Source organism: Lemur catta, chromosome 11 (assembly GCF_020740605.2).
Source record: "Lemur catta isolate mLemCat1 chromosome 11, mLemCat1.pri, whole genome shotgun sequence".
Classification (NCBI taxonomy): domain Eukaryota; kingdom Metazoa; phylum Chordata; class Mammalia; order Primates; family Lemuridae; genus Lemur; species Lemur catta.
Window position 1 is genome coordinate 46,350,970 of NC_059138.1, and position 26,780 is coordinate 46,377,749.

The 26,780-nt window shown below is 32.6% G+C and overlaps 1 protein-coding gene across 1 annotated transcript in view; it reads right to left on the reverse strand.

Moving 5' to 3' along the window:
- Nucleotides 1-2,165: 2,165 nt before the first annotated feature.
- SEMA3A (semaphorin 3A) overlaps nt 2,166-26,780 on the reverse strand; it is a 203,286-nt gene continuing 178,671 nt past the window's right edge. The window contains exons 14-17 of the mRNA XM_045564699.1: nt 23,008-23,165; nt 19,535-19,602; nt 7,286-7,428; nt 2,166-5,590 (exon numbers count right to left, since the gene is read on the reverse strand). Coding sequence (XP_045420655.1) covers nt 5,135-5,590; nt 7,286-7,428; nt 19,535-19,602; nt 23,008-23,165 — 825 coding nt within the window. The 3' untranslated portion in view covers nt 2,166-5,134. The remainder of the gene's footprint in view (nt 5,591-7,285; nt 7,429-19,534; nt 19,603-23,007; nt 23,166-26,780) is intronic.

The window sequence follows — 26,780 nt, forward strand, 5'->3', positions numbered from 1 at the left end:
AACAAATACAGCCTTCATATTTTATCCCTTTGTGAAGTCTTGTTTGTGAGCCACCTTGCTAATTAGCAAGGCAACGTTGGAACGTTACAGAGTAGTCTAATACTAGATGAGCGAGGTAAAGCTGTAGGTGGGTGGAATGTAACAGAAAGTTTCATTCGAACTGAGTTAGAGCACAGAGGAGTCAACCTGATGAGGCTAGCTTCTCCCAAAACTTTTATCTGTAGAATTTCAAATTCCAGCTGAAGCATGGTGGTTTGGACTAGAGAAGAGACTATGGAGTAAAGATTAGTTTGAAGGTGGTTGTGGGAACACTGCCCAGTGCCATGACTTTAGCTGAGTAAAGTTAAGTGAGGTAAACATTAAGAGGGAAGGTGATGAGATCGGTGGAGGGTGTAGCAGGCAGAGTGGATGACATATGACACCATGTGCCAGGAAAGAGAATGTGGGGTACAAATAGAGGGCAATAAATCAAAATCCAGGAAAAACCAGACAAATGTACCACTTTAACTCATAGTAGTGGGACATTTAACTTTTCTTTATGAACCCTGTGCTTTTTCTGTTTGGAATACTTGTTCTCAGAAAAAAAGCATTTTTCATACCTCTCTTCCTTTCTTATTTCTTCTACCCTACTCTTCTTTTAGGCGACTAATAATTCAATTCACAGCTCTCAGGTCACTTATTTGATGCACTCTATGAGCTCTTGCCACAAATTAGTCCCTCCTTCCTCTTTGTTCCCATAGAACTTTTGTGAGCTTGCATTTGGCACTTACTACCTTGTGACCTTTTTCATTTTGGCAATGATTTATTGAGCTCCTTTTTTGTGCCAGGCATCACGCTAGGCACTAGGCACAGAGATATTAATAAATTAGATGTAAACCCTGTCTTCAAGGAGCTCACAGTCTAGAAATGGAGATGGGGCTATAAACAAATAAATCACACCACTGCAATAAGTGTAGCAATTAAAAGTATACACAAGGCACTGATTTAGCACAGAGAAGGTGGTTAGCTTGACCTAGGGATGGGAGGACCAAGAAAGACTTGCTGGATAAGATGATAGACAGTCCTGTCATTCTCTGTTTCTTTCATTTCATTGTGAACTCTTTGAGGACAGGGGTTATGTCTCACTCATCTTAGTATCCTCATCACCTAACATAATGCCTAGCACAGAACAGATAGTCAAGATCTATCTGTGGATTTCACCTGAATAGGTAGGAATCTGGTTCTAAAAGGTAATGTGTCTAGAAACCTACTTTCTTTATATTCAAAATTATCTTTTTTTTTTCTTTTGGTTTGTTTCGACCTTTGCCTCTTCCTGTGTGTGCCTGCATGTTTGAAATGAATCTGTTTGGTTTGGTGAGGTTGATTGTGAAAATGTCCTTAATGAGGCACCATTTCTGCTGCTTTATTGTCTTTTTGATTTAGAGATTCCCCTTAACTTACTAACTTAAAAAAGTGTGCTTCTTCAATTAACTAGTATAAGAAAATCATTCAAAATCAAACAAACTAATCGGATTTTGCAGGCTTTTTGAAAAATAATGTTTTCTTCTTTATGGAAACATGTATTTTGCAAACATTAACATTGACTTTAAGTAATTATCACAGACAAAGTTAAAATAAAAAGCATAGGTGTCTTTGGCCTTAGGCCAGTTTATATCTAACACGTTGTTACACAATAAGGTGACATTGAATCCTATTTGTTAAGTGTATCTTTGAAACCATGAAACCTGATAGAGTTTCATTAAACTGAATACAAATTGTGTTTAAAAAAGTAATTCATAAAACAAAGGTTTCGAAATGTTATACTATTGGCTCCATATTAATAAAATGCTTGCCTGTGACCTTCAGGATAGGCAATTTCAATAACAGTCATCTGGCATCTTTGTAGCTCTTGAATAAAACCAAACTGATTATGATAATGACACATTATAGAATTTTATCCCCACATTTCCTTTTCAGGCATGACATTATAGAGAACAATATGTAATTTAAAGGATGTAAAAATTCACATCATCACCATAAATATAGAATTCAGTTTACAGATGACTACGATGAAGAAATCTGTTAGCTAATTATAAAGCAACCTGACTCTGGTTCTCAACATTTTCTAAGCTTATGTTCCTTAATACCATATGTTAGAGGGAACAGTAAAGACATCTGAATTCAAATATTTTGAAGAAATGTGTATTTAGCAACTGAATACATGCTAAAAGAAATAATTTACAGCAGCAGTTTCATTACATTTTTCTCTCCAATTTTCTAGTTCCCATCTGAAATGCAATGATAAATACAGATATGGAACATATTTCCTACCTGGCAAAAACATGCTTAGTTATCGGGCACATACCTTCTGCCCTTAAGTAGTACATAAACCACCTTGTCACCTGTGCGGGAAAATCTTGCATTTTAGGATGATGTTGAACACATTGAAATGGAGTACCTGCAGAAAGTTTTATTTTACACTGTTCTTCTTTTCTCAAAGTATTTACATCTCTTTTGCCTAATGTGTAGGTAGCAAAAATATTAAACACATACCATTGAAAATCACTAAATAATACATTAAAAAAGCATTAAATGTGCATTTACATGCGTTTACATTTTACATTTGATTTCAACTGGGCTATAATTTCTCTGCTGTGATGCATCTTTTTCATACCTTAAGACTGCTGTTATAATTTACTTAAGGTCACAAGTCTCTTAAACAAAGTTTCATCTCTGATGACACATGCATATGCCAAAGTCTATTAAAACTGAATTATTAAATGGGATATTCTTTTTCGTGCAAATTGCCCCCTCTCAATACACATTGGCAGAAGATTATGACTGCATAAGAGTTATTTATCTGTAAGTTGTATCTATAATTTTCTTCAAAAACTTAGACCTGATGGTATATAAAGACATGCCGGTAGATTTGTCCTTTTTTGCAACTTTTAATTAAAGTCTAGACTTTTTTTTCTATTGGCATTTCATAATGCTAAATAAAATGCATTCAGATTTTGGAAGGCATTCATGAAGTTATCATACAATCTCTATCCTTTCAAATCCTTTATTTTGAGTGCTAGTAAGAAATAAGATACTTCTGCTATTGCAAATAAATTTCTTTCAGCTGCAAATTTAGAATGAAATGCAACACTGAATTTTAGTACAGTTAAGATACTCTATGAAAATAAAAGTATGGCCTATTTCTGAAGCACTCTTTGTTCTTTGATTTGCATTTCAAACACTATCTTCTGTACAGGCGTGTATCCTTCAAATAATTTAACAACGCAGCTTATATGAGTTGTATAGCACTTCCAAAAGCAACACCGTATTAGTCAATGAAGCTTAAAATTGAATGTAGATTATTTATAGGCTTTTATTTGAAACAAGTGGCAACAAATTGTTTATTCAAAGTAATCATTAAAATTGAAACATGAGCTTCCATCTGTGAAATATTTTAGCTGATAGGGAATAAAAATTCACTGTAGTCTGAAGTGAGAAATTAATGCTGAGTTAATTAGAATCCCAAGACAGCTAGAGTTAGAATTTCAATGTTGCTTCATTAATTAGTTATAAGATTTTGTTTTTGCATTTTTGTGCATGATGAAGGACCTAGGAAAGGATTCCTGAAAGGTGAGTGCAGTGCAAAAGAAACCGTATTATAATGTTGAAAGTCTTACCTATCTTGAAGTCAATGATTCTCAACAAATCATTTTAAGACAATGAAGGAGTCAAATCCTTAATTATAAATCATTTACCTTATTTTGTAAGTTGGTGCAGGAAACAAAAGTTTTAACATCTTTCAAAGGTGGGTTGCATCCTGGAAAATAGTTTGTATAAAAGTCACTCCCAGCGACATAAAAACAGTCATGTGTACCTTGTACAGATAATTGTCTTAAACAAGAGGCAGCTGATACAGATGTAAATGGTTGAGAAATTTGCCTTTAAGGTGTTGTTCTGAATATTACTGATCCCTCTCTTTTCAAAAAATATTAAATGACAGAGATATAATTCCTAGCGGAATCATGAGAAAGATTTTATGTCTTAAATATCAAGTGCAGAATTAGATATTTCTATTAACACTATATTAAGACAATGCTTCTTATTTTCATGAGAAACACAGTTCCTTTTCATTGATACTTTAGATATAATAAAAATCAATTTGTTTCTCCCTTTTTTGCTGGTTAAATGCTCTATTTTTCTAAGAACATTATGCAGGTTAAAATTAATTTAGATAATACTTAAAGAATGGGAGGTGTGAACAGCTTCCATTTGTTTGATTTACTCAAAGAAATAGAGCATACTTTATATTCTGGTTTTAGAAATTCACTGTTAATGATGTACATATGTTTCTAGAACAATATCAGCTACCCCTCTTATGGAACTGAAAATAAAATGTCAAAAAAAAAGCAGCACACAATTGGAATTTTTAAAGCAAAAACTATATAGCACAATAACTGTAAGACAAAAACCTACTCTAGCTTAGAAAACAATTAATTTTTACTGCATATTTGTCATGGTACATTTAAATTATAGTTTTAATAAAATACATCTTTAGATCAAAGCTGAAAGAAGACATCAGTAGTAGATCAATGTATTCCATTTTTCTTCTGGATGATGGATGGTTTATGTTTTTAATATTTCCACAGACCATTTCATTCAGTATCATTTTACTCGTTTTACTCCTCCAGTACATACACAAGGGCTGGTAGACAAAAAATATCCTTGAATCCAACCACGTTTTGGAATATTCATCAGCTTAGTAAATCCATGCAGTTTATTTTAAACTTTTAGTTCAATAAAATGGCTTTGCTGATGCAGTTTTTCTCCTTTAGGTGGCAGTATGGCAAATGACATTTTTATTTCTCAGGCAAAGAACAAAGCGAAACCTGTACAATGAAATCTCATAGGAAACATTAAGTCTGCTAAAGTGAACATCTGCATCACCTGTGATCTCTGTTAAGTGGTGGTGTTAGGAAGAAAGCCTGTTAGGAAAGTTACTCATGGATTTAATTTATAATTGGTGGAACTCAGTTGAATTTCCCACCATTGTAAACATCCACATAATGCCATGAAAAAAGTTCATGTATATTGCATTTTTTCCAGTTATTGTCTAGGCAAGTTTCCACTTGCTTGAGGTTTCTAGAGGTAATGCAGCTCAGACACTCCTCGGTGCCCTCTCAAATTCGTGGGTCCTCCTGTTTCTACCTTTCTTATTTTCTTGTAAGTGCTTCCACTTGTTACTGTTCCCTTGGGTATGCCCTGGCCTTTGTCGACGTTGTTTTCGGTCCCTTTTCCAAACTTGTTCACAGAACTCATCCATCGTGTTCAGGTTAGGGTGGTTGATGAGCTGCATGAAGTCTCTGTACCAGACCTTCTGGCTAGGTGTCATACTGTTGGATATTTCTTTGGTCTTAGAGCCATCTCCATCATCATCTTTATGAAGAAGTTCTTCCAAATGTTCTGTGTCTATGACTTCCAGGGTCACTTTAAGAAGAGTCTGCATGAACCCGTGTTCCACGGCATGACAGAGGTAATTGCCTGAATCCTTCCGCTGTAGGCTACGCAGCAGAAGTCCTTGTTCTGTCCTGATGATATGATCATCCACTCTGATCTAGCAGGGGGGAATAAAGCAGTATAAAATAGACATATTTAAAAGCAGTATAAGATCTGAAACTCTTGTGTCAATAAAAATTTATATTTTGTGTTGACCCACATTTTAACAGTTATTAACCTTCTTAATTCAAGATTAATTATAGTATTTTCCTATCGTGAAAAAGGAGATATAATATTTGCCTATTAATTTTAAGATGCATTGGGAAATACTTGTTTTACTACTGTTTAATAGAATTTCTTATAATGATTTAAAATATTCAAGATAACTGGAGGGGCCAGCACAATGGCTCATGCCTATAATTCTAGCACTTTGGGAGACCAAGGCAGGATTGCTTGCAGTCAGGATTTGAGACCAGCCTGCGCAAGAGTGGGACCCCTGTCTCTACAAAAAATAGAAAAAAAAATTAGGTGGGCATGGTGGCATGCTCCTGGAGTCCCAGCTACTCCAGAGGCTGAGGCACGAGAACCACTTGAGCCCCAAAATTTGAGGTTGCAGTGAGCTGTGCTGATGCCACTGCACACTACCCTGGGCAACAGAGTGAGACCCTGTCTCAAACAAACCAACAAAATAAGGTAACTGGAGGAAAGAACAGAGACATACTTTATTTTATAAATTTGAAAGTATGTATATAAGTATGGGAGAAAGCTAATGTTAAATATTGAACTTGGAATACAGAACCGTGATGCTAAAAAACAATGGGACATTAGAATGAATTTATAAGATTTCAAAAAATGAAATAAATAGTTGAACAAGCAGAAGAAAATATGGGCTTTCATGCTTAATAATAATTTATTCAATTTAGTAGAGACATCTGAGGAAATGCTCTTGAATATTTTTAACCTCACTTTTACTTTGAATACAGTTCATGATAGAGATCTTGAAAAGCCTAACTCGGTAATGTATAAAATCAATCTTGGCATTTGTACGAGGTAATTATATAGTTTAAGGGCTGCTTAAAGTATACAAAAAGATAATGGAGAGGAATTTCACCTTTATATTCATATTGTTTATAAAATTGTCCACACATAATATATTTTACTAATCAACAAAATAGTCTGGTTACCCATATTTAATGCTTTTAAAAAGCTTTAAGGGATCAGAGTACTCACTAAGATTTTCTGTATACATTTCTTGACATTTACAGAGGAACAAATGGATCCATTGAGAAGGAAGATCCGCCTGATGCTACATCAATAGTTTATATCAGACTTGGTACTGTGACCTCAGGTCCTTCACCCTAAATTTACTACTCCCTTCTCCCAACCTCCCCCCTCTCATTGAAGGAGATAGTTAATGGAGAAAGAAAAACAGGCGTGGATAGCAAAATTAATTGAACAAAAGTTAAAATGAGTAGACGGATTTGATTTTTTTTTAGTTGTGCACAAATACAGACAATATAATTGATTTGTAGATAACCACCATAAGAAATAAAGGGACTCTAAAATATATCCCCAAACTGCTTCTAGGACAGAAACTCTCACAGGGTCACCTTTGTTTCTCCAACTCCTAGTGCAAAGTGGGTCACGTAATCAGCCTGCAATGAATACTTGCTTAATGAATGAGCTATCGATTGGTTTAGAAAAGAATAAGGGTAGGGTTCTCAGTACTTTTTCTTCCTTCAAGTCTACAATGCTGGGGTCACTTAATAGTATATTTTAGATAGAAATAATCCAGTCAATTTCATTCCTGTACCTCTTCTTTTCGCTCTTCATTTCGCCTCTGGAATTGCCAATAGACCAATGCTCGCTGTGACTTCGGACTGCATTCCAGGAATGTGCTACTATTTTCTACTCCGTAGATGATTCTCTCTTCAAGGCTGTGGCCATGGTGATTATCTGGCCGGTGATGAGGAAACGAATTGAGAAAATGTTAGAGAAGTAATCTCAACTTTCTGTAGTATTTATTTGGAAATTCAGGAGATGAATTGTTGCCAAGTTAGAAGTTGTTTTCAGATTGGTTGAGGATGGCAGAAATGTCAAGGATGTAAGGTCTCAGAACTCAAATGCCTACCTAAATAGACTATGTTTTTGGTGTGGATTATATAAAGCATATACAGAGATTTGTCTACCAGAAAATGGCATTACATTAACAAAATCAGTCATGTGTGCAGTATAACTATACATCTTTATACACCATGATAGTACTCTACAAGAAGTTATTTTCACTGTAAAACTCTGTGCTGTGACTAATGTGGCCAGTTTATATTGAACTATTTTCTAGTACAAGAGTTATTGGCCTGGGCTTTTGGCAACAAGTATCTGTTTCTGAGAAATTATTTGCTCCTTGTATTTGTTTTTGATCTGTAAAATTAAATTCACTAACCAATAATATTTTTCTAGCATTTTACAGAAGGTAGAGTTCAGGAAGTTTATTTTTCCCACCAGTAACTCCTAAATAATCCACAAGTTTGTTCTGAAGATCAATTGGTGTGAAATGTTTGGGATGGCTCAGGAGAAAGATGCATAACTATAATGCAATATGGTTTCAATTGTCCTTATTTTAAAATGACACATCTTTTATTATTTTCAAGAATTAGGCTACGGAATATGGCAAGGGTATATAATAAAATTCAGCAATAGAAAGACCTGTTTCCTGATTAAGTTTCTATTATTTTACCCTTTACGTAACCTTCTTCAATGCGGTAAATGAAACACAGTTCAGATCAAAAGTACAGCACAGGGAATCTAGGTAAAACTCATTTAGAGAACAAAACTCCTTATTATCTTGTATAATCCTGTTTCCATTATGACATCCTGTGTGATCTGGAACTCATTAAATTAATTTAGAAAATAATAAATATATTTTCACATGCATAGAAAGCTGACAGTGCAGACAGATGAAAAATTTTGCCTTTTACTTCAACCTCAGCTAGATTTTTAATTTAAAAAATGTTTCCCTCCCCCTTTTTTTGGCATCACTTTGACAGTTTTACTCTTGTCATAATCAACGAAGAAGCTTTGTCTGTCAAAGCCAATATAATTTACTCTCACTAGGTTTAAAGATTTTGAAAACCCTGTTTCCATACATCTCTGTATGAGGCCTAAGTCCTTCATCTCCTGCTCATCCTGCTGCAGGCAACCTTCTGCCTCCAATTGCTCTCTCCAGCGATGTCAACCACAATGCCTGCTTCTCAAATGCCCTAGGTATGAAACAAAACCCTTCTAATATTGGGAAGTATCTATCCCTTCTTACTGAAAAGATCAATTCCCTGGAAGTACGAAAAAATAAGAAATTACTAAAATGTAAAGAAATAACAATATTTAACTGATTCCAAGTGACTTTTTAAAAAATATTGGAGTTGCACGTCTTTGTGTGTCAATATCTACCTTGAATAGGCCGGCTTTTTTTTCTAAAATTATTAGCGCATATTGAATTGAATAGATATGGAACATATTACTGTGCTAGTTTGCAAGATATCTGCTTCCTGGGTTAGAGGTGAAGAATTGCTATGCTCAACAGGGGCTAGAAAATCTTCTGTGATTCAGGAGCTACTACGAATAATTAGAATGTTTTGTCACACAAATTAATACTATTATTATTAAATACATCTTTTTCTGTTAATTGTTCTGCAGTTTAAACTTTTTAAACCAAGAAATCCTTTTACTTTAGGAAGAGACATTCCATTCAATCTTTATATGTGAATGAATCACACTGTATTAATATATGATGGCATAACATAGAAAAATCCACTGGATTTAAAAACAAATGACACTGTGATCTGCCAGTGTATTCTCTACCAATACCCATGTCTCCCAGGCCTACTTTTTACATGTTGCCATTTATGATAATAACTGACTTGTCTTTTGTTTACTCTATTTAAGTTACCATAGAAATCTAAGGAATAAGTAAGTATTGCTCTCAAACATAGAACTCTGTTTCGATCCTTCAGTTCATTAGTTGACACAGCAAAGAAGAGCAATGTAACTTGTATAATAGGAAAGAAAAGTGTTTCTATACAAATGTAACATCAATTGGTACTTTGAGAAAAATCACTTTGAGTTCTCTTCTTTCTAAATAATTTAACCATTCTAGCTGATCCATAGATAGTTTTCTGGTAATCTTTCTTATAGTCCTGGGTAACTTGCTCAGTTTTTATGTTCTCTTCAATATATCCTCTAATGGTGACAAACTTTTCCCAATGTAGCAGAAAAAAAATAAAAATTAATCCTCTTAATAGTAAATGTTTTCTTATATTTAAAAGTATTTTATTTTTTACTTCCTATAGTAGAATTTAATATAAGATGGTATTTGGTTTAGCAAAGAATTTATACCAAGTTGTTTTTAGTTTTATATAGCAATATTTCATGGTCTTCTTCAAGAAACATGGCACTTGGGTATTTTCTCGTTTGTGTAAAATTAGAACTACAAGTGGTGAATTTGGTTCGTTGGTGTCCTTAGTTAGTTTGCTTTAATAACTACACTAGCCAATACCTTAAGGTCTCATTCTCCCCTTAAGTTGACCCTTTCTTTCTCCCTTTTTTTCCAAAAAAAGGGAAGAGAAACATCTTCTAGCTAATAACCAATAAAGCTAAAAGTCTTGTCAAATTAACTATCAATCATAGCCAGTATACAGAAGTACTATTGTATTTCTTTGGTTTAAGTTCTCCTATTTTATTTTTGTTAGGTTCTGTTGCCATCAGCAATAATCACAAAAAAGTAGATTTCTATTGAATACAGTTATTTGTTAATTCCTCTGCCAAAGACTGTTTCTACCATAAGCAACTTTTAATTTAAGAACAGAATTTTCATTTAAAATGGCCTCAGTCAAGCATCCATATATTTGGGTGCTCAGATGTAATAACATGACCAGTTTTTCTGTTAATTTCTCATCACCTGACACCTTATAAACAAATACCTAATAAATATTTTTTAAAATAATGATTAGGAGACACTCAATAAATATTCATCCCCTTTCCTGTCCTGACTTTTCCTTTTTTTTTTTTTTGAGACAGAGTCTCACTTTGTTGCCCGGGCTAGAGTGAGTGCCGTGGCGTCAGCCTAGCTCACAGCAACGTCAAACCCCTGGGCTTAAGCGATCCTACTGCCTCAGCCTCCCGAGTAGCTGGGACTACAGGCATGTGCCACCATGCTTGGCTAATTTTTTATCTATATATTTTTAGTTGTCCAGATAATTTATTTCTATTTTTAGTAGAGACGGGGTCTTGCTCAGGCTGGTCTCGAACTCCTGACCTTGAGCGATCCACCTGCCTCGGCCTCCCAGAGGGCTAGGATTACAGGCGTGAGCCACCGCGCCCCGCAACCTTTCCTGACTCTTCTATCTCAACTGCTTGCATACATTTTGCACAACATAGGAAACACTAGAGATCCAATGGCAATGTGTTCTATTTCCCCCTTCCTCCTCCTCCAGAAAATTTGTAAGTAGGAATAATATTTTGATTTTTACCTTCTAATATGATTAGATTCCTCACTTTTTCTTAGGATGTCAAACATACTATCAATTTTTAAATTATTTTTATTTTTAATTGATACATAATAATTGTACATATTTATGGGGTGATGTTTAATGCATGTAAACATTGTATGATGATCAAATCAGGGTATTTGTAAGTACCCAATATTTGTACCAACCATATTTGTAAGTACCCAAGCATCTATCATTTGTTTGTGGTGACTACATTCAAAACTTCTCTTCTAGCTATTTTGAAATATACACTATATTGTTCTTTGTTCTAGTCACCCTAATACATATTATCAGTTTGATTATTTATTAAAGCAAATAGCTCTACATGTAATTGGCAGCATAGCATAGCTGTAATCTAAATACTTTTCAGAGAGTATAATATTGAACCGTTACCCAATATAAATCAAAAGTCCCACTGGGAAAATATTATTGATCATAGATTTCCTGAAGGATATGAATTCTTATATATTCAGGGTAAGAGTAATCTAAAATTTCCCTCTGGATTAAACCAGTTGATCTGAGGGCAGTTTACACAGAACATATTGTGTTAATCGTGTCAGATAATTGATTTTATTAAAGTGTGTTTGGTCAGGTCCCCCTGGCCTATATTGAGGAAACCTATAAGCAATACTTTATTGGTGTTACTCACTATATTTATGTCACAATACCGTTGAGTACAATGTTCATTGCACTGCAGTATTTTCTCTATGGTCACCTTTGCTAAATTTTTCTTTTTGGTCTTAGTTTTTAGAAATTATTGAGATTCTGTTGAAAAATCGATTCTTTTTTTCTGTTTAATGAACTATGTGATCATATTTCCTCTCTACATTGAATGACAAAAATCTGTTAGATAAATTTATATTTTACTTGTATAACTTCTTGGTAAATATGTTCTTGCTGCATGCCTGGTTTTGTTCTGTCAGTATACTTGCTTTGTCTATGTGGCAGTGTTGTTATTTTTATATTATTTTCTTTTACTCAAACAATTGCAAATTGTCTCAAATATATTGTACAGGTTATTTAGCAATTCTAGACAGTGTAAAATTTTTATAACACCTTTTAACATATATTTGTTGTTCTTAGAACATACCTATATCAAAACAGTACGTGTGGGCACAGTAATAGTCATAAACATATGAGGTGACATTATTGTTATTATAGCTTCAGCTGTTAAATTAAAAGTTAAAGTCATTTATTCAGAATCCATACTAAGACAAATTATGAACTCTCCTTCCTAACATCAATCCTACTTCCCTACTACCATCACAGAAATTATTTCCTTTTTTATACTTCCTAAAAATTTCTTTTATTACCTCCTTATATATGATAGATACATGTAGTTTTATTTGTTACAATTATTGTTAAGTAGTTATCTTCTCCCATACTTTGTGTTTCATAATCCTGGCAGAAAGGTAATCATAAACCCTTAGCTGATATTTGCTGAATGGAAAATCTGGGTAACTACACTGAATTTAAAACCTGAAAACTCATGTAACTTTAATATCCTCAAGACATAGACATAATTACATAAAAGAAATGATTAAAAGTTTCACCAAAAAGAACATATATATATGAACATTTATAACCCTGATTATGATATAATACTTTATTGAACTGCTAGTGGATATAAGCATTTCAGATTTTTAAAATTTGTTAAGTTTAATAATGTTATAATAGTTGATTTGAGATATGGGGGAAGCAGATGATTACTAATCAAGTACATCCAAAATCAAAAATTCCAAATATGGAATAATAAGAAGACAAAGAGATTTGAGAATTCATATGAATATAGTCTCACATCTCCAGGGAGACCTATACCACAAAAAGATGTCCAGGTCATAGGTAATTTTGCAGATTTCCAGAAATAAAGCAATCTCACATTTTTAAACACATTTCACACGTAGAAATCAACTGCTTTGAGTACAAACTTTTGTCATGAAAATTACCAGTAGACAGAAAGGGTATCCTTGATAATTTGTCATAATGAATTCTCATGGGTTCAACTATCTGAATGGTTAGAACAAAATAATTGAGAAAAGCAAAACGTTAAAATTATTTTAAAAGCACAACAGTGTATTTGGATAACACAATGTTACACTATGTTGCAGCTGTTAATGACAAGAAATAATGTTTTTAAGGAAGCAATCTTCAATTAATCATTTCCTCTTTTAGTGGGATAATTTATGGAAATGAAATGAGGCTAATAAACCAGAAAGAATGGGAGGAAAGAAAAAAGTTAAATAAATTGCTTCCTTTTGTAACAACAAAAAAAGTCATGATATCCATCATTTGGCCAGAAATATCATGTTGCTAAAGGCCTTATTTAGCATTTGATTCTCTTCCAATATAGCAGAAACAGAAGGCATCGCATTTCAGCTTTCCATTTATTTCACTCTCCATTTTAACCCCATAAATGTCTCCCAAGATTGAAATGTTAATAATGCAACAATCTTGGGAAATTTGATGTCATATAGAAAAGACAGAGATGGATTGGGTAGTGAGCCATATATTAATTCAACTTTGATTGGTTATCAATTTTTATATTCTTTCCCTTTATTAAAAGTTGAATTTTATAAATACTAAAGTAAAATTTAATTTAGGAGAGGAGAGGATGCAAATTATTTTAAATTTTTAGTTAGGTTATTTAACAAATACAGTTAGTTGCTGGACTACATAAAGAAAAATAAAATTCTAGTTGTTTTCCTTACATTGTAATTTTAATACTTTTCTCAATAATATTCAATGTGAAAGGTCAACTAAAGGAGGAAAGAAAATGTTGCCTATGAATTCTTGGTGACATAGAAAATTGTAGCAATTCGTAACTTAAGTATAAAAAGCATTACTTAGGTTTTCCTTACTGGATTCTAGATGATTTTCTGCAGAAATACAACAGATAATTTATCAACAGAAAAGACTATAATTTGACTTCAAGTGGATGGAAAACATCTCTTTCAGTAGCAGTAGCTGTTGGGCATGTCATGGGATGAATCAGTATCTCTCGGGAAAACATAAAATATTTTAGAATTTTCAAAAATGAAAATAAAATATCATTTTTTCTTAACATTCAGTATATTTTGGACCTGAGTAATGAAGATGGCTAACAAGTGGTTTAATAGTCTTATATGTTATAGTGCGCTTAAAACAAACTCTATAGTATATGCTGAAGTATGTAACAGGGATCATGTTTATTTTATTAAGATAAGGCCTAATACACTGTTTTTCCAATGCTTATACCAATTAGATTCTCTGTAAATGTTTGTTTATTGTATGTTTTCAGGGATGCATGCGTGCCTGCACCAAGAAATGAATGTGTGCATGTGTAATAAAGCACATACATCTGTGCTTAATACATCTATAGATATGACCAATACATATAAAGTTTAGTGAATGTTACTTGCCAATTACAAAAAAAATTTGATGAAACCTTAGAGAAATTTTAAACATGTAATTAATCAACTTACTAAAATCAGTTTAAATTTTAAACTGCATTGTTTTACGTCCTAAATTAAGGTCTATCTTTGTTGCTGGGAAGTAACTATCAACCAGGATATAGTATTTAGAATTTTACAATTCAAGTACTTCCCAATCTTTCTTGAATCCACAGATTCCTGTGGATTTTTGTTTAAAATTTGATAGCTAGGTAGATGGATAAACAGACAGATAAGGCCAGGATATTTTAATTTTATTGCTCACTGGTAATTATTTTATTGGGAAAAGTCATCAGTATCTTATTTTTAGAATTAATTAATATAAAATATGATAATGATGTGTTATGACATTAAATATGAACCCATTTGAATAGTTATGTTTAACATTGTATTTAAGCTTGTGATGTCATAGGCTGAAATGCTTCTTAGTATAGGGCAGGCTGAAACTCATTTACTTAAAAAGCAGTACCAGTATGAAGATATATACTATAATATTTATTTAGTCTATATTGAACATCTGGTATGTTTTATTTTCATGATTTTGCAGCAAATGCATTACCAAGGAAAGCACAAATAATCTATATGCCAGAGCAAAATTACCATAGAAACGTTTACTTTAAACATGGACTTTAATGTTTCATTTACTTTTCCCCAAGAGATATGATGGGAGATGGAAAATACCCATTTGCTGAAGCAGAAACCTTCCATAAACAATAATGAAAATACCATCTTGTATTTTAATATGTGAATTTAAAAAAATAAAGCATACTTTAAAACTCTCTGTTTACAACAGTTAAATTGTAAGGGTATGAACAGGTGATCTCTGATGACATACATAAAGACTTTAATAAGGAACAAAGGTAGCATAAAATATTTCAAACCTGTTCTTATTCATGTTATTTGTGCCTGTGCCTTGCATACATATAATATGAATAACTGAATTGTTTGCCCAAGGTAACAACAAAAGACAAATATTACAATGACTGATTTATTCCAATGAAAATAGTTTCAAAAAGGGCATATAAAAATCATAGAAGGTAACACTGCAATGATTTGATTCTAGGATGCATCCTTCTTTATATTTTAATGTCTCTGATATCAGAATGTGTCTTATAATTGCTCTTGATCTGAACTGAAGTTGCTTTCTTCCAGAAAGAATTCTTTCTTGTTTGTGTGAATTCAAAAAGTAAACCTTCTTAAGTGCCACCCAGGAGTGGTACTTATGAAGTTCAAATTCAATTTCAAAGAGTATTTTTGTGTTTTACCACTTTCCACCCACCACCCATGATTATGATTGAAACAGGCAATATTCCTTGCTATCTTCATCTGCATAGGAGTTTATTTCTCCTTTAAACTAATACTGAGTCATTTTGTGTCCTACTTTGATGCTGGGATTATCTATTAGATTGTCCATCTTGGGTAGTTTATCTTAGTACATAAAACAGTGGTGCATTTTACATTCAGTGCCTTCTTAGACTTGATGAAATTTGATAATTTATTAAAGTTAGGGATTTTTTTGAGGCTGACATCATGCTCATCTATCAAAACTTGGAACTAAATGCTCAGATTCATAGTTGGAAGAGGCTAAGGCACAGACCATAATAGCACTGCTACAAAATACTAAATTTATAGTTTTGGAGACCATAAAGATGGCACTGCCAAAGATATTTTATGAAATTTTGGAATGATTTTGATGCCAACCCAGGCATAAATTGAGATGGGGTGGTTGTGGAGATAATTAAGAAGATCGAATTCTATGGACATTTTACTGTGTGATGCTAGAAAGGAAATGCATGGATGCAGAACAGCCAAAAAAACTATTAGGAAGTGAAATTCAACGATGCCATTAAATTAGAAGATAGGACATAAAATATTTCGAAGGTCCAGAAATCTGAGAAAATGTTATGATTTTAAAAAAATATTGGTACTTATGGTGTAGCTTTTTCCTTTTTGGACACATAAATAATATTATGGCTCATTCCTGTTTAGTAAAAAAGGGGAAATGGGAGATAGTTTAGAGTTAAATTGACTTGGCCAGTTTCTTGAATGCAAAGTCAGACAAGGTCCAGTTTTGTACACAGCAATTATTTTAGCAAAGGGAACAGATTGGAAACAACCTGAGATTTTTCTTTAGCATCCTTTATTGAGGTGTGAGTGGGAAGAAAAGATCTGCCAGTACATATATATTTAGGGCTTGATACTAAAAGCTCTCTAGGTAAACAGCCACCAGTGATGGAGGAGAGCGTGCTAGGATCAAGGGGAGGTGGAGATGGATTTTTCTATTTCACCTAGACCAGTTCACCCCTTGTGCTGCTTCATATGAAAGAGAGCATAGTACTGAATGAGTGTTAAAGGTTTCATCTAAAGTGAAATTTCTCTCACCTTAATTCTGAGATATTTTACATATAGTTTCTCTATTAAAACCTCAGGATATGTAAAATATAGAGTGTTACAGAGTATGTTTACCATTACAGCTGGAACTGATCATCCTGAAGTGTGTAATTTGGCTTCATGTTGCTTAGCAGCTTTCTGTGAAAACATCTCATATCTTTATATGTTTCCATATGAGCACATATATTTTATTCAATGTGAGAAGTGATATTAGCAAGAGAACATACATGATTTAATAGGGCTGGGCTCTGGATTCTTGCCCATTTTACTTCCAAATACTGACATCAACTATTCCAAAATAATTACTGATTCATTCCTAATGGTAAGACTCAGCCTGGCCAAAAGGGAATGCCTGACTTAGTTTCCAAACATTTGACATTCACGATAATCTGTGGTGTATGTGTTTTATGTCTGGTCAATTAGCAACACAAGCAAACAAGGAATAAAGAGGCTTTCAGAAAAAGATATGTTTTATTGCTGCAGAGCTTCTTGGGCTATTTTATCCTTTCCTCCCATATATCATAAACATCTACTTAGAGTTGTTTACCCACACACAAAAAGACCCTGTATCACTGAACTACAGTAATTCCCTTTTCGTCCTACAGTATGCATTCTGATTGAAAAACCAGGAGAAGAATTCATTTATGGTCACTTGACTTTCTATAGTTATGCAAGTCTATATGCCCAATTTTTACAGGCTTTATCTGTTCTAATTTTATAAAAAAAATCTTTAAAATCTGAAGCACTTTCCAAAGTCCATTAATTCAATGGCCAACAATATTTATTTATCCACAGTCTTACTTTTTTAAAATATTCTTTTGGTCAGTTTTTCCCTTTATGTATGCATACTTATGACTCTAACAAAAATTTTGTTTTGAAATATTAACTAAATCTATAAAGGGACTGGATTGCTAAACAAATAGATGTGTCAGTAAGATTATATGAATATATATATGTAATCGCTAGCAATCTTCAAAACATACATGATGCTATATGCACATGATAGTATATAATCGATATTTATTAGTCAATCAATTGGTTAAAAATTGTATTTCTTAAGATAGATTTTATTTTTGAATATGAATGGTGTTAACAATGTATGTCAATTTTTTTTAAAAACTAATGGATGCTATACAGTTCAAGTCTTTACTGAAAAACAGAAATAATAAGTACCTACATTATAACTTGAAATTTTTAGATCATTCATTCAACAAATATTTATTGGATATATACTATATTCATAATGTTGTACCTGTTGTAAATCTAGAGATATAACAATGAGCAAGATAACAAGGTTCATTTTGATATTGAGATTAAAATATGATTGGAAATGAGTTCTGGTCACATTCTCTTGATTTCTTTACTTGCAGTTGTTATCATTTACTCTCCACACATAAGAAAATAGATTCTTTAATATAATGGGTTACTACTCCTTACTACTTCATTGCAGAAATGGTGCTGATCATAATTCAATATTTTTACATGAAATAAATTAATGGAAGACTGGAAAATATTTTCTTGTCCAATTGAAGTATGCCATTTGAAAAATTTAAGGGGGGGGCATATCAATAAATGCACTGTACCCATGAAGGGACAGTCATAACATTTTCTCCCATTTAGTGGTCGCTTTCTCATTTATAATGAGGATATTGACACATAGCAAAATCCTTGGTGAGAAAATTCTACAAGCAAAGTGAGTCCAAAACATTGGCTTCTTTCATGGTTACCTGTCTCTTGGTATTGGCATTCCCAGCCAACCCTTCAGAAAGATAACTAGGATTTGGAATGTATGCCGGGGTACTATTTGTGGCCGTGTTTTCTTAACATGCATGTAACATGAATATTCTACACACAGAATTAGTACATCAAAACCATGTTAATTGATAAAAAAATTAAGACTGCTTTTAGAATTATTGTGAAAAGCACCAACAAAGTTACTAGGATAATTATGTTCAATTACAATGTTCACTTTGTACATTTTAGCTGTTTTACCTATGAATTGCTCATTAGCAGTGTTGTCATTGATAATTTTTCCCAGCAGAGGGAAGCATAACCTCATTATTATTTCCTTAAGTGGTTGAAGGTGAAAGAGATAGTACTACAATTTTACTGCATCTTAAATAAAGATTGCTTGATATTTTATCATTAATAAGCAACTTTGATATTACATAGGCCTTGACATCTTTTAGGAAACAAAAAATGAATTTGGGCCAAAATGCCCAGTTTAAGGGAATATCCCACTAGTATTTCAGTGTAACAACATTTGCATTACCTTCTATTTGACTAGGAAACACAATAACAACATTGGGTTTATATCATCAGTGTGTGTATGAGTAATTTGCATGAATTATTTTAAGACTATATTTTCTTCTTTAATATATTTTAATGAGGATTTTTTTGCCTACTTTTTGCAGGTTGCTACCACATACAAAAGTATGTACTTAACCCTGTCTTCTTTTTGTTAATGTAAGAAAGTTGAGTTTTAAATCTCATAAATCTTGAATTTATCACACCTGTGATAATAAAATATAATCTAGTTCTTTAGGATTTTCTTTCTGCAAGATTGTATTTCTCTTTAGCTGCATTTCTTTATGTATTCTGGGAAAGATGTGCACGCTGTACGCATATGTGTAGATATGCTTTATTGCCTATGATTTTAGCCTGGTCTTAGCAGGTTGAAAGATGAAAAATGTGACTTACCATGGTGCTGTAAGTCTGAACAGTGTGTCAGTGGGTCTCCATTTCTTATATCTTGTCGTCTTGTGCGTCTGAAAAAATCACATTTAAAAGGTATGATCATATCCTGATTTTCCCTCTTTGCAATTTGTCATAAGAAGGAAGAGCAATCAAGAATATGTATATCAAAAGACTCTAGGAACTTATAGGAGGACATACATCTACATTCGACCAAAAGACTTTTAAAAGAAATTCATTATCCCTGTAAGAGTAGTCTCCAAGATGATCAAAATAGGAAGCAAATATCCAAATGTACTAACAATGTTAAAATTCTAAAATATAGGATAACAGAGAATTTATGGCTTTTCACTACCAGATGTCAATCAATAACAATTTAACATCTAGAAACTCTAGGCTTAAATTCTGAGGAAAGAGCACAGAATTTAGAATAATAACGCACTTCTTCAATAAAAGGAATTAAACTTTTTTTCTGATTAGTAATAAGGGAGTAAACTTGAAAATTAAAATTCACATGAATGTTCTCTTTCTCTTAATTCTTGTACCTAATTCCTTAAATAGACTTTTGTTACATTTTATAACATTAAGGCTAAGAATTCTATTTTTAAGTTAGTTTTTAAATTTATTTTTTTGGTTGCTACATCAACTGTTTTTTTTTTAATTATTTTTTGATCATATGGCTATGATTGCAAACCCATTTACCTGTGTAGTGAATAAAAGGAGAAAAACAACAAGTGTTGGACTTAAGGACAAGCCTCTTTTTGTCAGAGGAAGTGAGAGACAAGAAGTGGACTTCTATCTAAGAGAAAAGTCAAATTTGTTTATAAAAATGAAAATTAAATTTTGTTTGCATTCTACTCTCAGATCATATGTTAGCTGCAGTAGATTCTAGACATCCTTTCTCTATGCTGTATTAATGATTGCCTGGGAAGGAGGAGGTGGGCTCTAGCCATTGTGGTGCAAAAAAGACGTGTAGTTCCAGGAAGAAGCTAAAAATGGAGATTGGCTATGTGTAACAGACTGGAAAAGATTGAGGGACACTTGCCCAACTGTTTTCCACAGCTATTTTAATGGGTATTGTCTTGCTGCAAAATTAGTTACTATCCCTAAAAAGAGCTCTCACAAAGGCCATTGAGAATTGCAAATATGGAATTTGTTACTGTATTCATAAATTTAGAAGTTTCAAGTATTTATAGATTTCTATTTGTAGAATTAGTGAGACTATCAAACAGATGTTGCACATTTCAAAATTGAGCCAACAAGAGAACTTGTGAAACACGAACCACAAAGCATTTGGGAAGGCATTTTTTCCCTGCCATTTAAGCTTTTGAAAAATGCCATCACAAAGAATATATAAATCTTGAGGCCTCTAAACATCCTTTTCAAAGATGGAGTGTCAGACTCATGAAACTGGATTAAGTAAAATCTGTAAGGCATAACAAAAATGTGTTAATGAAAATTCTTTCAATCTTGAATTACAGGTGTACAATAAACACTTTTCAAATATATAATAATATACAGGTTTTCAATTATTATAGGTGTGGTTATGAGTTTTTACTCTTTTCTTATTAAGAAAAGCTTAGAATTCAAATGGATTATTATTAAATTAAGCAATATTATACACTTTCACATGGAAAAGAAATAATACTTGTTTTTAGTTCAAACATGAATTCCATATTTTTAAGCAATCTAATAACCCTCTAGAGCTAAATGTTTAGAAGCATAAAATTTTAATCTTAAATAATTTAATTTTATTGCTGTAAAGATTTCATATTGTTATTTATTAAACAACCCACAGTTTCTTTAATCAATAGACATTATCTCCACACTAAGTTTTTATTTTAAATTTAAAATTCCAGCAAAATTAATGGATATCTGAAAGTCATCTAAACACGTTATCTCAATTCTGAATGTTGAATGCTTAAGAAAATTATGAGTATTTTTTATATGGTACGAGTTAGTTACATTTCCATTTAATATTATTAACAAGATATCGTGTTTTAATCCACATATACTGATTATATGATAGACTTAAGCTGTAGATGATTTTACACTCAGTCAATAATATCTACACTGTGTAATGAAAAAATTTAAGTAGATACTAGGGCCATTACTTTCCCCTAATATTTTTTCCAAACTTTTAAAATTATCCAAATGTTGTAGAACATACCTCACTAGCTATGAAAAATCCACATTCATAACTTCTTTGAAAACATTAGCTATAATAAAAAGATTATATTGCTCTTAAAATGCAATGCTTTGATAAGGCTAGTTTCTATTTTATGTTTCAATAGGTTTATGTACATGCCATTAATCTTTAGGCTGATATTAATGAGATACTGTATATTACTTTCATCAATCATTGCTCATTTCCTAAAGTCTGGCAAATATCAATAGAGAAAAATAGCCTTCAGTGAGTGGTAGAGGATATGTTGAGATGGCTATTTTGTCAAATGAAGGAAGTATTTTTATTTCTTATTTTTTAAAGCAAAAGCAAACCAAGTTCACTTTGCATTGTAACTTCATCTTCTGAAAATAACACTATATTAAATGATCAAATGTACATTTCTAATGCATTTAGTCCCATATATAGTAACTTACAGTTATATTTCATAAGAATGTATTGTTTTATATAATTCCTAGGTATATCTGAGCAACCTTTATTCAAACATGTCCAAAAAAATACTTCTAAGTATTATCAACAGTATACTTAAGATTTATGTATGAAGTGTATGTATAGAAAGATGGGTATTTTATTACATGGTTTTAAATTTCAAGTTCAAACACTGCAACTATGATCACAGAGTGGCATTTAAATTTTTGTGGAACAAATAAAGATATATTTTGGGATGTTAACCAACATTACATATATCACATACAAAAATGTGATATTTTTAAAACTAGACATAAATTCTTCTTGTCTTTTCACAATTGAGTCCCTGTGTGCTCTGTAAGACTGTAAAGGAAAATAAATTCCTTTCTCTGAGAATTTTCTGTTCATCTAGGGTATAAATTGCCTTATTAAAATTTAAAAGCAGGTACAATGTTGCTGATAGAAACAGAAGAGCATGTTTGGACAGCAGAACAGTTTGGTCAAAGTCACAAAGCTCAGTCAAGATTCTGTTCGTGACTTTCTCTGTGACTTAGGCCCTCAGTTTCCCCCCCAATGTAAAATGAAGTTGCAAAAGTGTATAATTTCCAAGTGTAAACATTATAGGATGTGATTGTGTTGCCTTAAATTTCCTTCAGTAATTTAGTAAAACCATCTGCTCTATTACATTTAGTACCCCTTTCCTCTTATACATTTTTCTAATTGTTTTGACTATTTTAGGGGAAAAAAATGATCCCCACTGCCTGCCCACAAACCTCTTTTTATTTATCGGTAAAAGATGATGTACTCATTGGAAGAAAGCAGTTCCAAACATGAATCAGGTAAGGTAACTAGCGGACGTTTTCTTTATTTTTAATATGTTCCCTACCTCTTTGCAGTGGGAAAGTAGCGAGAGCAGGCCGAGCCGTCCCAGGCGCAGTAGGGGTCTCTGGCGAGGCAGCACTCGGCACAGGCTTTCCCGTAGACGTCGCAGCGATGCAAAGGCAGCTGCGCCACCCCGGAAGCCGATCCGATGTAGAGTTGTTGCTGTGGAAAAAGCTTACTGTTATGGCAGGAACTATCTTGTTGTTGTTGTTGTTTTCTTTAATCTCCCCTTTTTCTTAAAAGAACGTTTATTTACATGTAACTCAACAGAGATAAAGTATATGGGTTTAAAAATATATCTTCTTATGATAGTGTCTTTAAACTCCTGGTAGATAATGTGACAGTTTAAAATGGAGGAAGAGCAAGTTCTAAATATTTGACTGAAATAGGTGTCTTCTATTAAGTATAAAAGAAAGGGATGATAAAGATAGTAATACAACAAGAAAAAACCTTCAGTTTTGTTCTTAGCAAGTTTACTTTTTCACTTCTACTGTTGATAATGTTGTTTAACCCACATGCCTTCATTGTCATGCGTTCCAGATTGGCTTGAGGCAGGACTCATTTGCTTCTGACTCCTGGGTCCCCTGTCACATTGCCTGAGATGGGTATGCCCTTCTATAAGAAGGGAAAGGGCAAGGTTTTGGTGCTTGCTGAAAAAAGTTCCGCTAAATGCCAAGGACGGCCTTGCCCTTGCACTACCTTCAGGAAGATGATTTTAAGCAAAACTATTAAATTATTTCCCTTTTGAAAGATTATCAGAGATAGGAATCAAGGATACTCTGGTGCAGTCCAGAAACCAAATGCTGAGGTGTTGTGGGAAAAGCACTGTATTGGGCATTGAGGGACCTGGATTCTAGGTCATGCCATATATTAGCTCTCTGTGTAATTTGGAGCTGTTCATATAATTTTTCTAAGAATTAACTTCATTATTCATAAAATAAGCATGTTTAACAGATCTTTAAAGTATGCATTCAGATAAAACATCCTACAATGCCATTATCCTCAGTGAAACTGCTGTTACTAAATTAGGCAGAATATGGAAGATTAAAAACATTTTTTTCTAGCAGCTATTGATTCATGATTTCAGTACAGCTTTCACAATGCCTTCAACAAAGTTGAGCCAGTGTAGCATATTAGCTGCAAATTTATGTACACACAAAGTGAAATAAAAATAAAATTATTTTGTGATTTTCTACATTTACTGTAATTGATACCAGAGCTCCATTTTCTTGCTCTAGATGATTTTACATAATTATAGTCAGGCTAAAATAAAAGTTATGTAAATATTGAAACATTTAATAGTGCACACTGAACAGACTTCAAAAGTGTATTTTAATTTCTCTAGCATATAAATGAAAAATAAGTTTCAGACAAGTCAGTCTCTGAACAGTGGTGTGCTTTTTAAGTATTACACATTGTCTAATAGTCAGCAATGGATATAATGAAAATTGCATTTTCAAAGACTATCATATATGGACTACTTTATAGATAATCAGATAAATTGAATGCAGAGTGAAGTATCTAGCAGAATCTAAGAAATTAATGAGGTTATAAGGAGAGTTTATGTAGAATATACTTCTGTGAATAAATCTAACCAGCTTATAACTTAGTATAAGAAAAGAAAATGAGGAAAAAGTAACACAATAAACACTAAACCATTGTGGAAGCATTTATCTTGATGAATATTGCTATTCCATTTCACTAAATGGAAAAAGAATTAAGTTATATATTACTTAATGCTCTTTTTACTATATTCAATTTTTATTATTATATTGAATTAAGCTATAAACCAGGACAAATTAAGAAATGATGGTTAAAATCCCTGGGAGGAAAAGGTGAAGTATTGTTAAGGTATTCCCTCTCCCCATCTTTTCTTTCTTCCAACAGTCTCTTTTTTAAAAAAAAAAGAATAAACTTAGATTCTATTGAAGATAAGCAATTTCAGTGTGATAAAAAATAAAACAAATACATAATATTTAAATCATAATGGAATTAGTTAGAACAGGGTAGTAATATCCAGAAACATGGTTGACAATAGGGTATATGGTAACCATATATTGTGATTGTGACTATTTATAAAACCTACTGATCAAGTGAGTCATGCTTTGAAAAGAGTTCTATGTTTGGTCAATAACTTCCAAGAAACATGAAAAAAATACATATTTATATATTTTTAAGAATATGATATTTGATTAGGAAAAATGTTATCTAAATAACAATATCTAAACCTGTCATACTCCTTTAGGAGAAAACAGAGAAATAATAAATGGAAAGAATACAAAACCAAATATACATCGGCTAAAATTATTTTAATGAACCTAAAGTGTGATAAAATGCCAAAATTTAAATACAACTCAATGTTATTTTCATTTTGCCAGGATGCTGCACGATTATTAATGATGTGCAAAAATAATTATGCTCTCCAAATGAAATATAGGGTAGGCTTGCAGGCACCATTGAGCATAATCCAGTCACTAGTAAGTAACCTGATGTGCTTTTTCTGCCCAATTTAACATCACCACAGGCTTTCTCACTATCCTCCTTAACAAGTTGAGAGCATAAGCAGGAGATGAGTCCATTTATCCAGAAAATTAGTTGCAACACTACTTGTCCCTCTTGAAACTACTACCTCGCTTTTAAAATGCCCATAAGCATGAATGAAATGGCGTCATAATCTGAATGAAATCAAACTTGCAGTAATAGAAGATGAAGGTTAGAGCTACTTTCTGATGTCGTGGTATTTTGAACTGATAGATTGTTTTTGTTTGCTGTTGAAATGTGGGGTTAATAGGAAATCTTTCAGGTAGCCTTAAAAAATCTCAAACAGAAAGTAATGTTTTGCAAAACTAGATGTGGAGGTAATGCAATTATGATTGGCTGTGAAGCCTAGCAGAGAAGAAATAAATAATTTTGAAAATCATTATGGGAAAGAATCTCTCAGTCTAATTCCCATCCTGGAAATCCCCAGATTTCCTTGCCAACCACTGACAATTTTTAGATTACAAGAACAGGTGAACACATATTTATGAAGTGTAAGGTAACAGTATCAGGTCAATAATATCTGCACTCTGAGTTGCTCTAAATATCTTGGAGATTATCAACCTATTTTGATACATCTGTGTGGAAAGGGTGCATGCTGAATTATATTGGCACAGTAATTAGGGTCTTTTTTAAGACCCTAATTAGTCAGAGATAAAATATGTAAACAGTCAGCAGTCAGCATTGAGATGAGTGAGCTGCACCCTACTTCATCCTGGCTTTTTCTGCCTTTTTTTTTTCCAAGTTGCCATTGAGATACTGGATAGAAAGTGTAGGTAACATTTATAGGGAAAAGATAACTTACTTGAAGTTAAAAGTATATTTGTTTTGCACATATCTTGTAGCATTTAGAAGTCATTCACTTTTCTTAAGTGTCTTGCCAAAGCTTTCATTCGATATAAATGGAAAAACTATTAACAAGCTGCCCTTAACCTTTGAATTCATGGAGTTTTAGAACTTATTATTTGGCAGTGGCCATTTTTTTGTTTTCCTTTTATATTTAGCCAAAATGAAAGACATTTTATTTTCTCTAACACACAATGCTACTGGAAAAGTAAAATTAACTTTTAAGTCAAGATCTTCCAAACATATATACCCAGTGAATAATTTTATTTGCCCATAAAACATATTTTGTTTATATTTGTAGAGTAAAATTAAATTATAAACTTCTTTGTATTCTGAAATATCCACCAGTGATTTTCAAGTATGTTTACATAGATAAATCTATACATACAAATA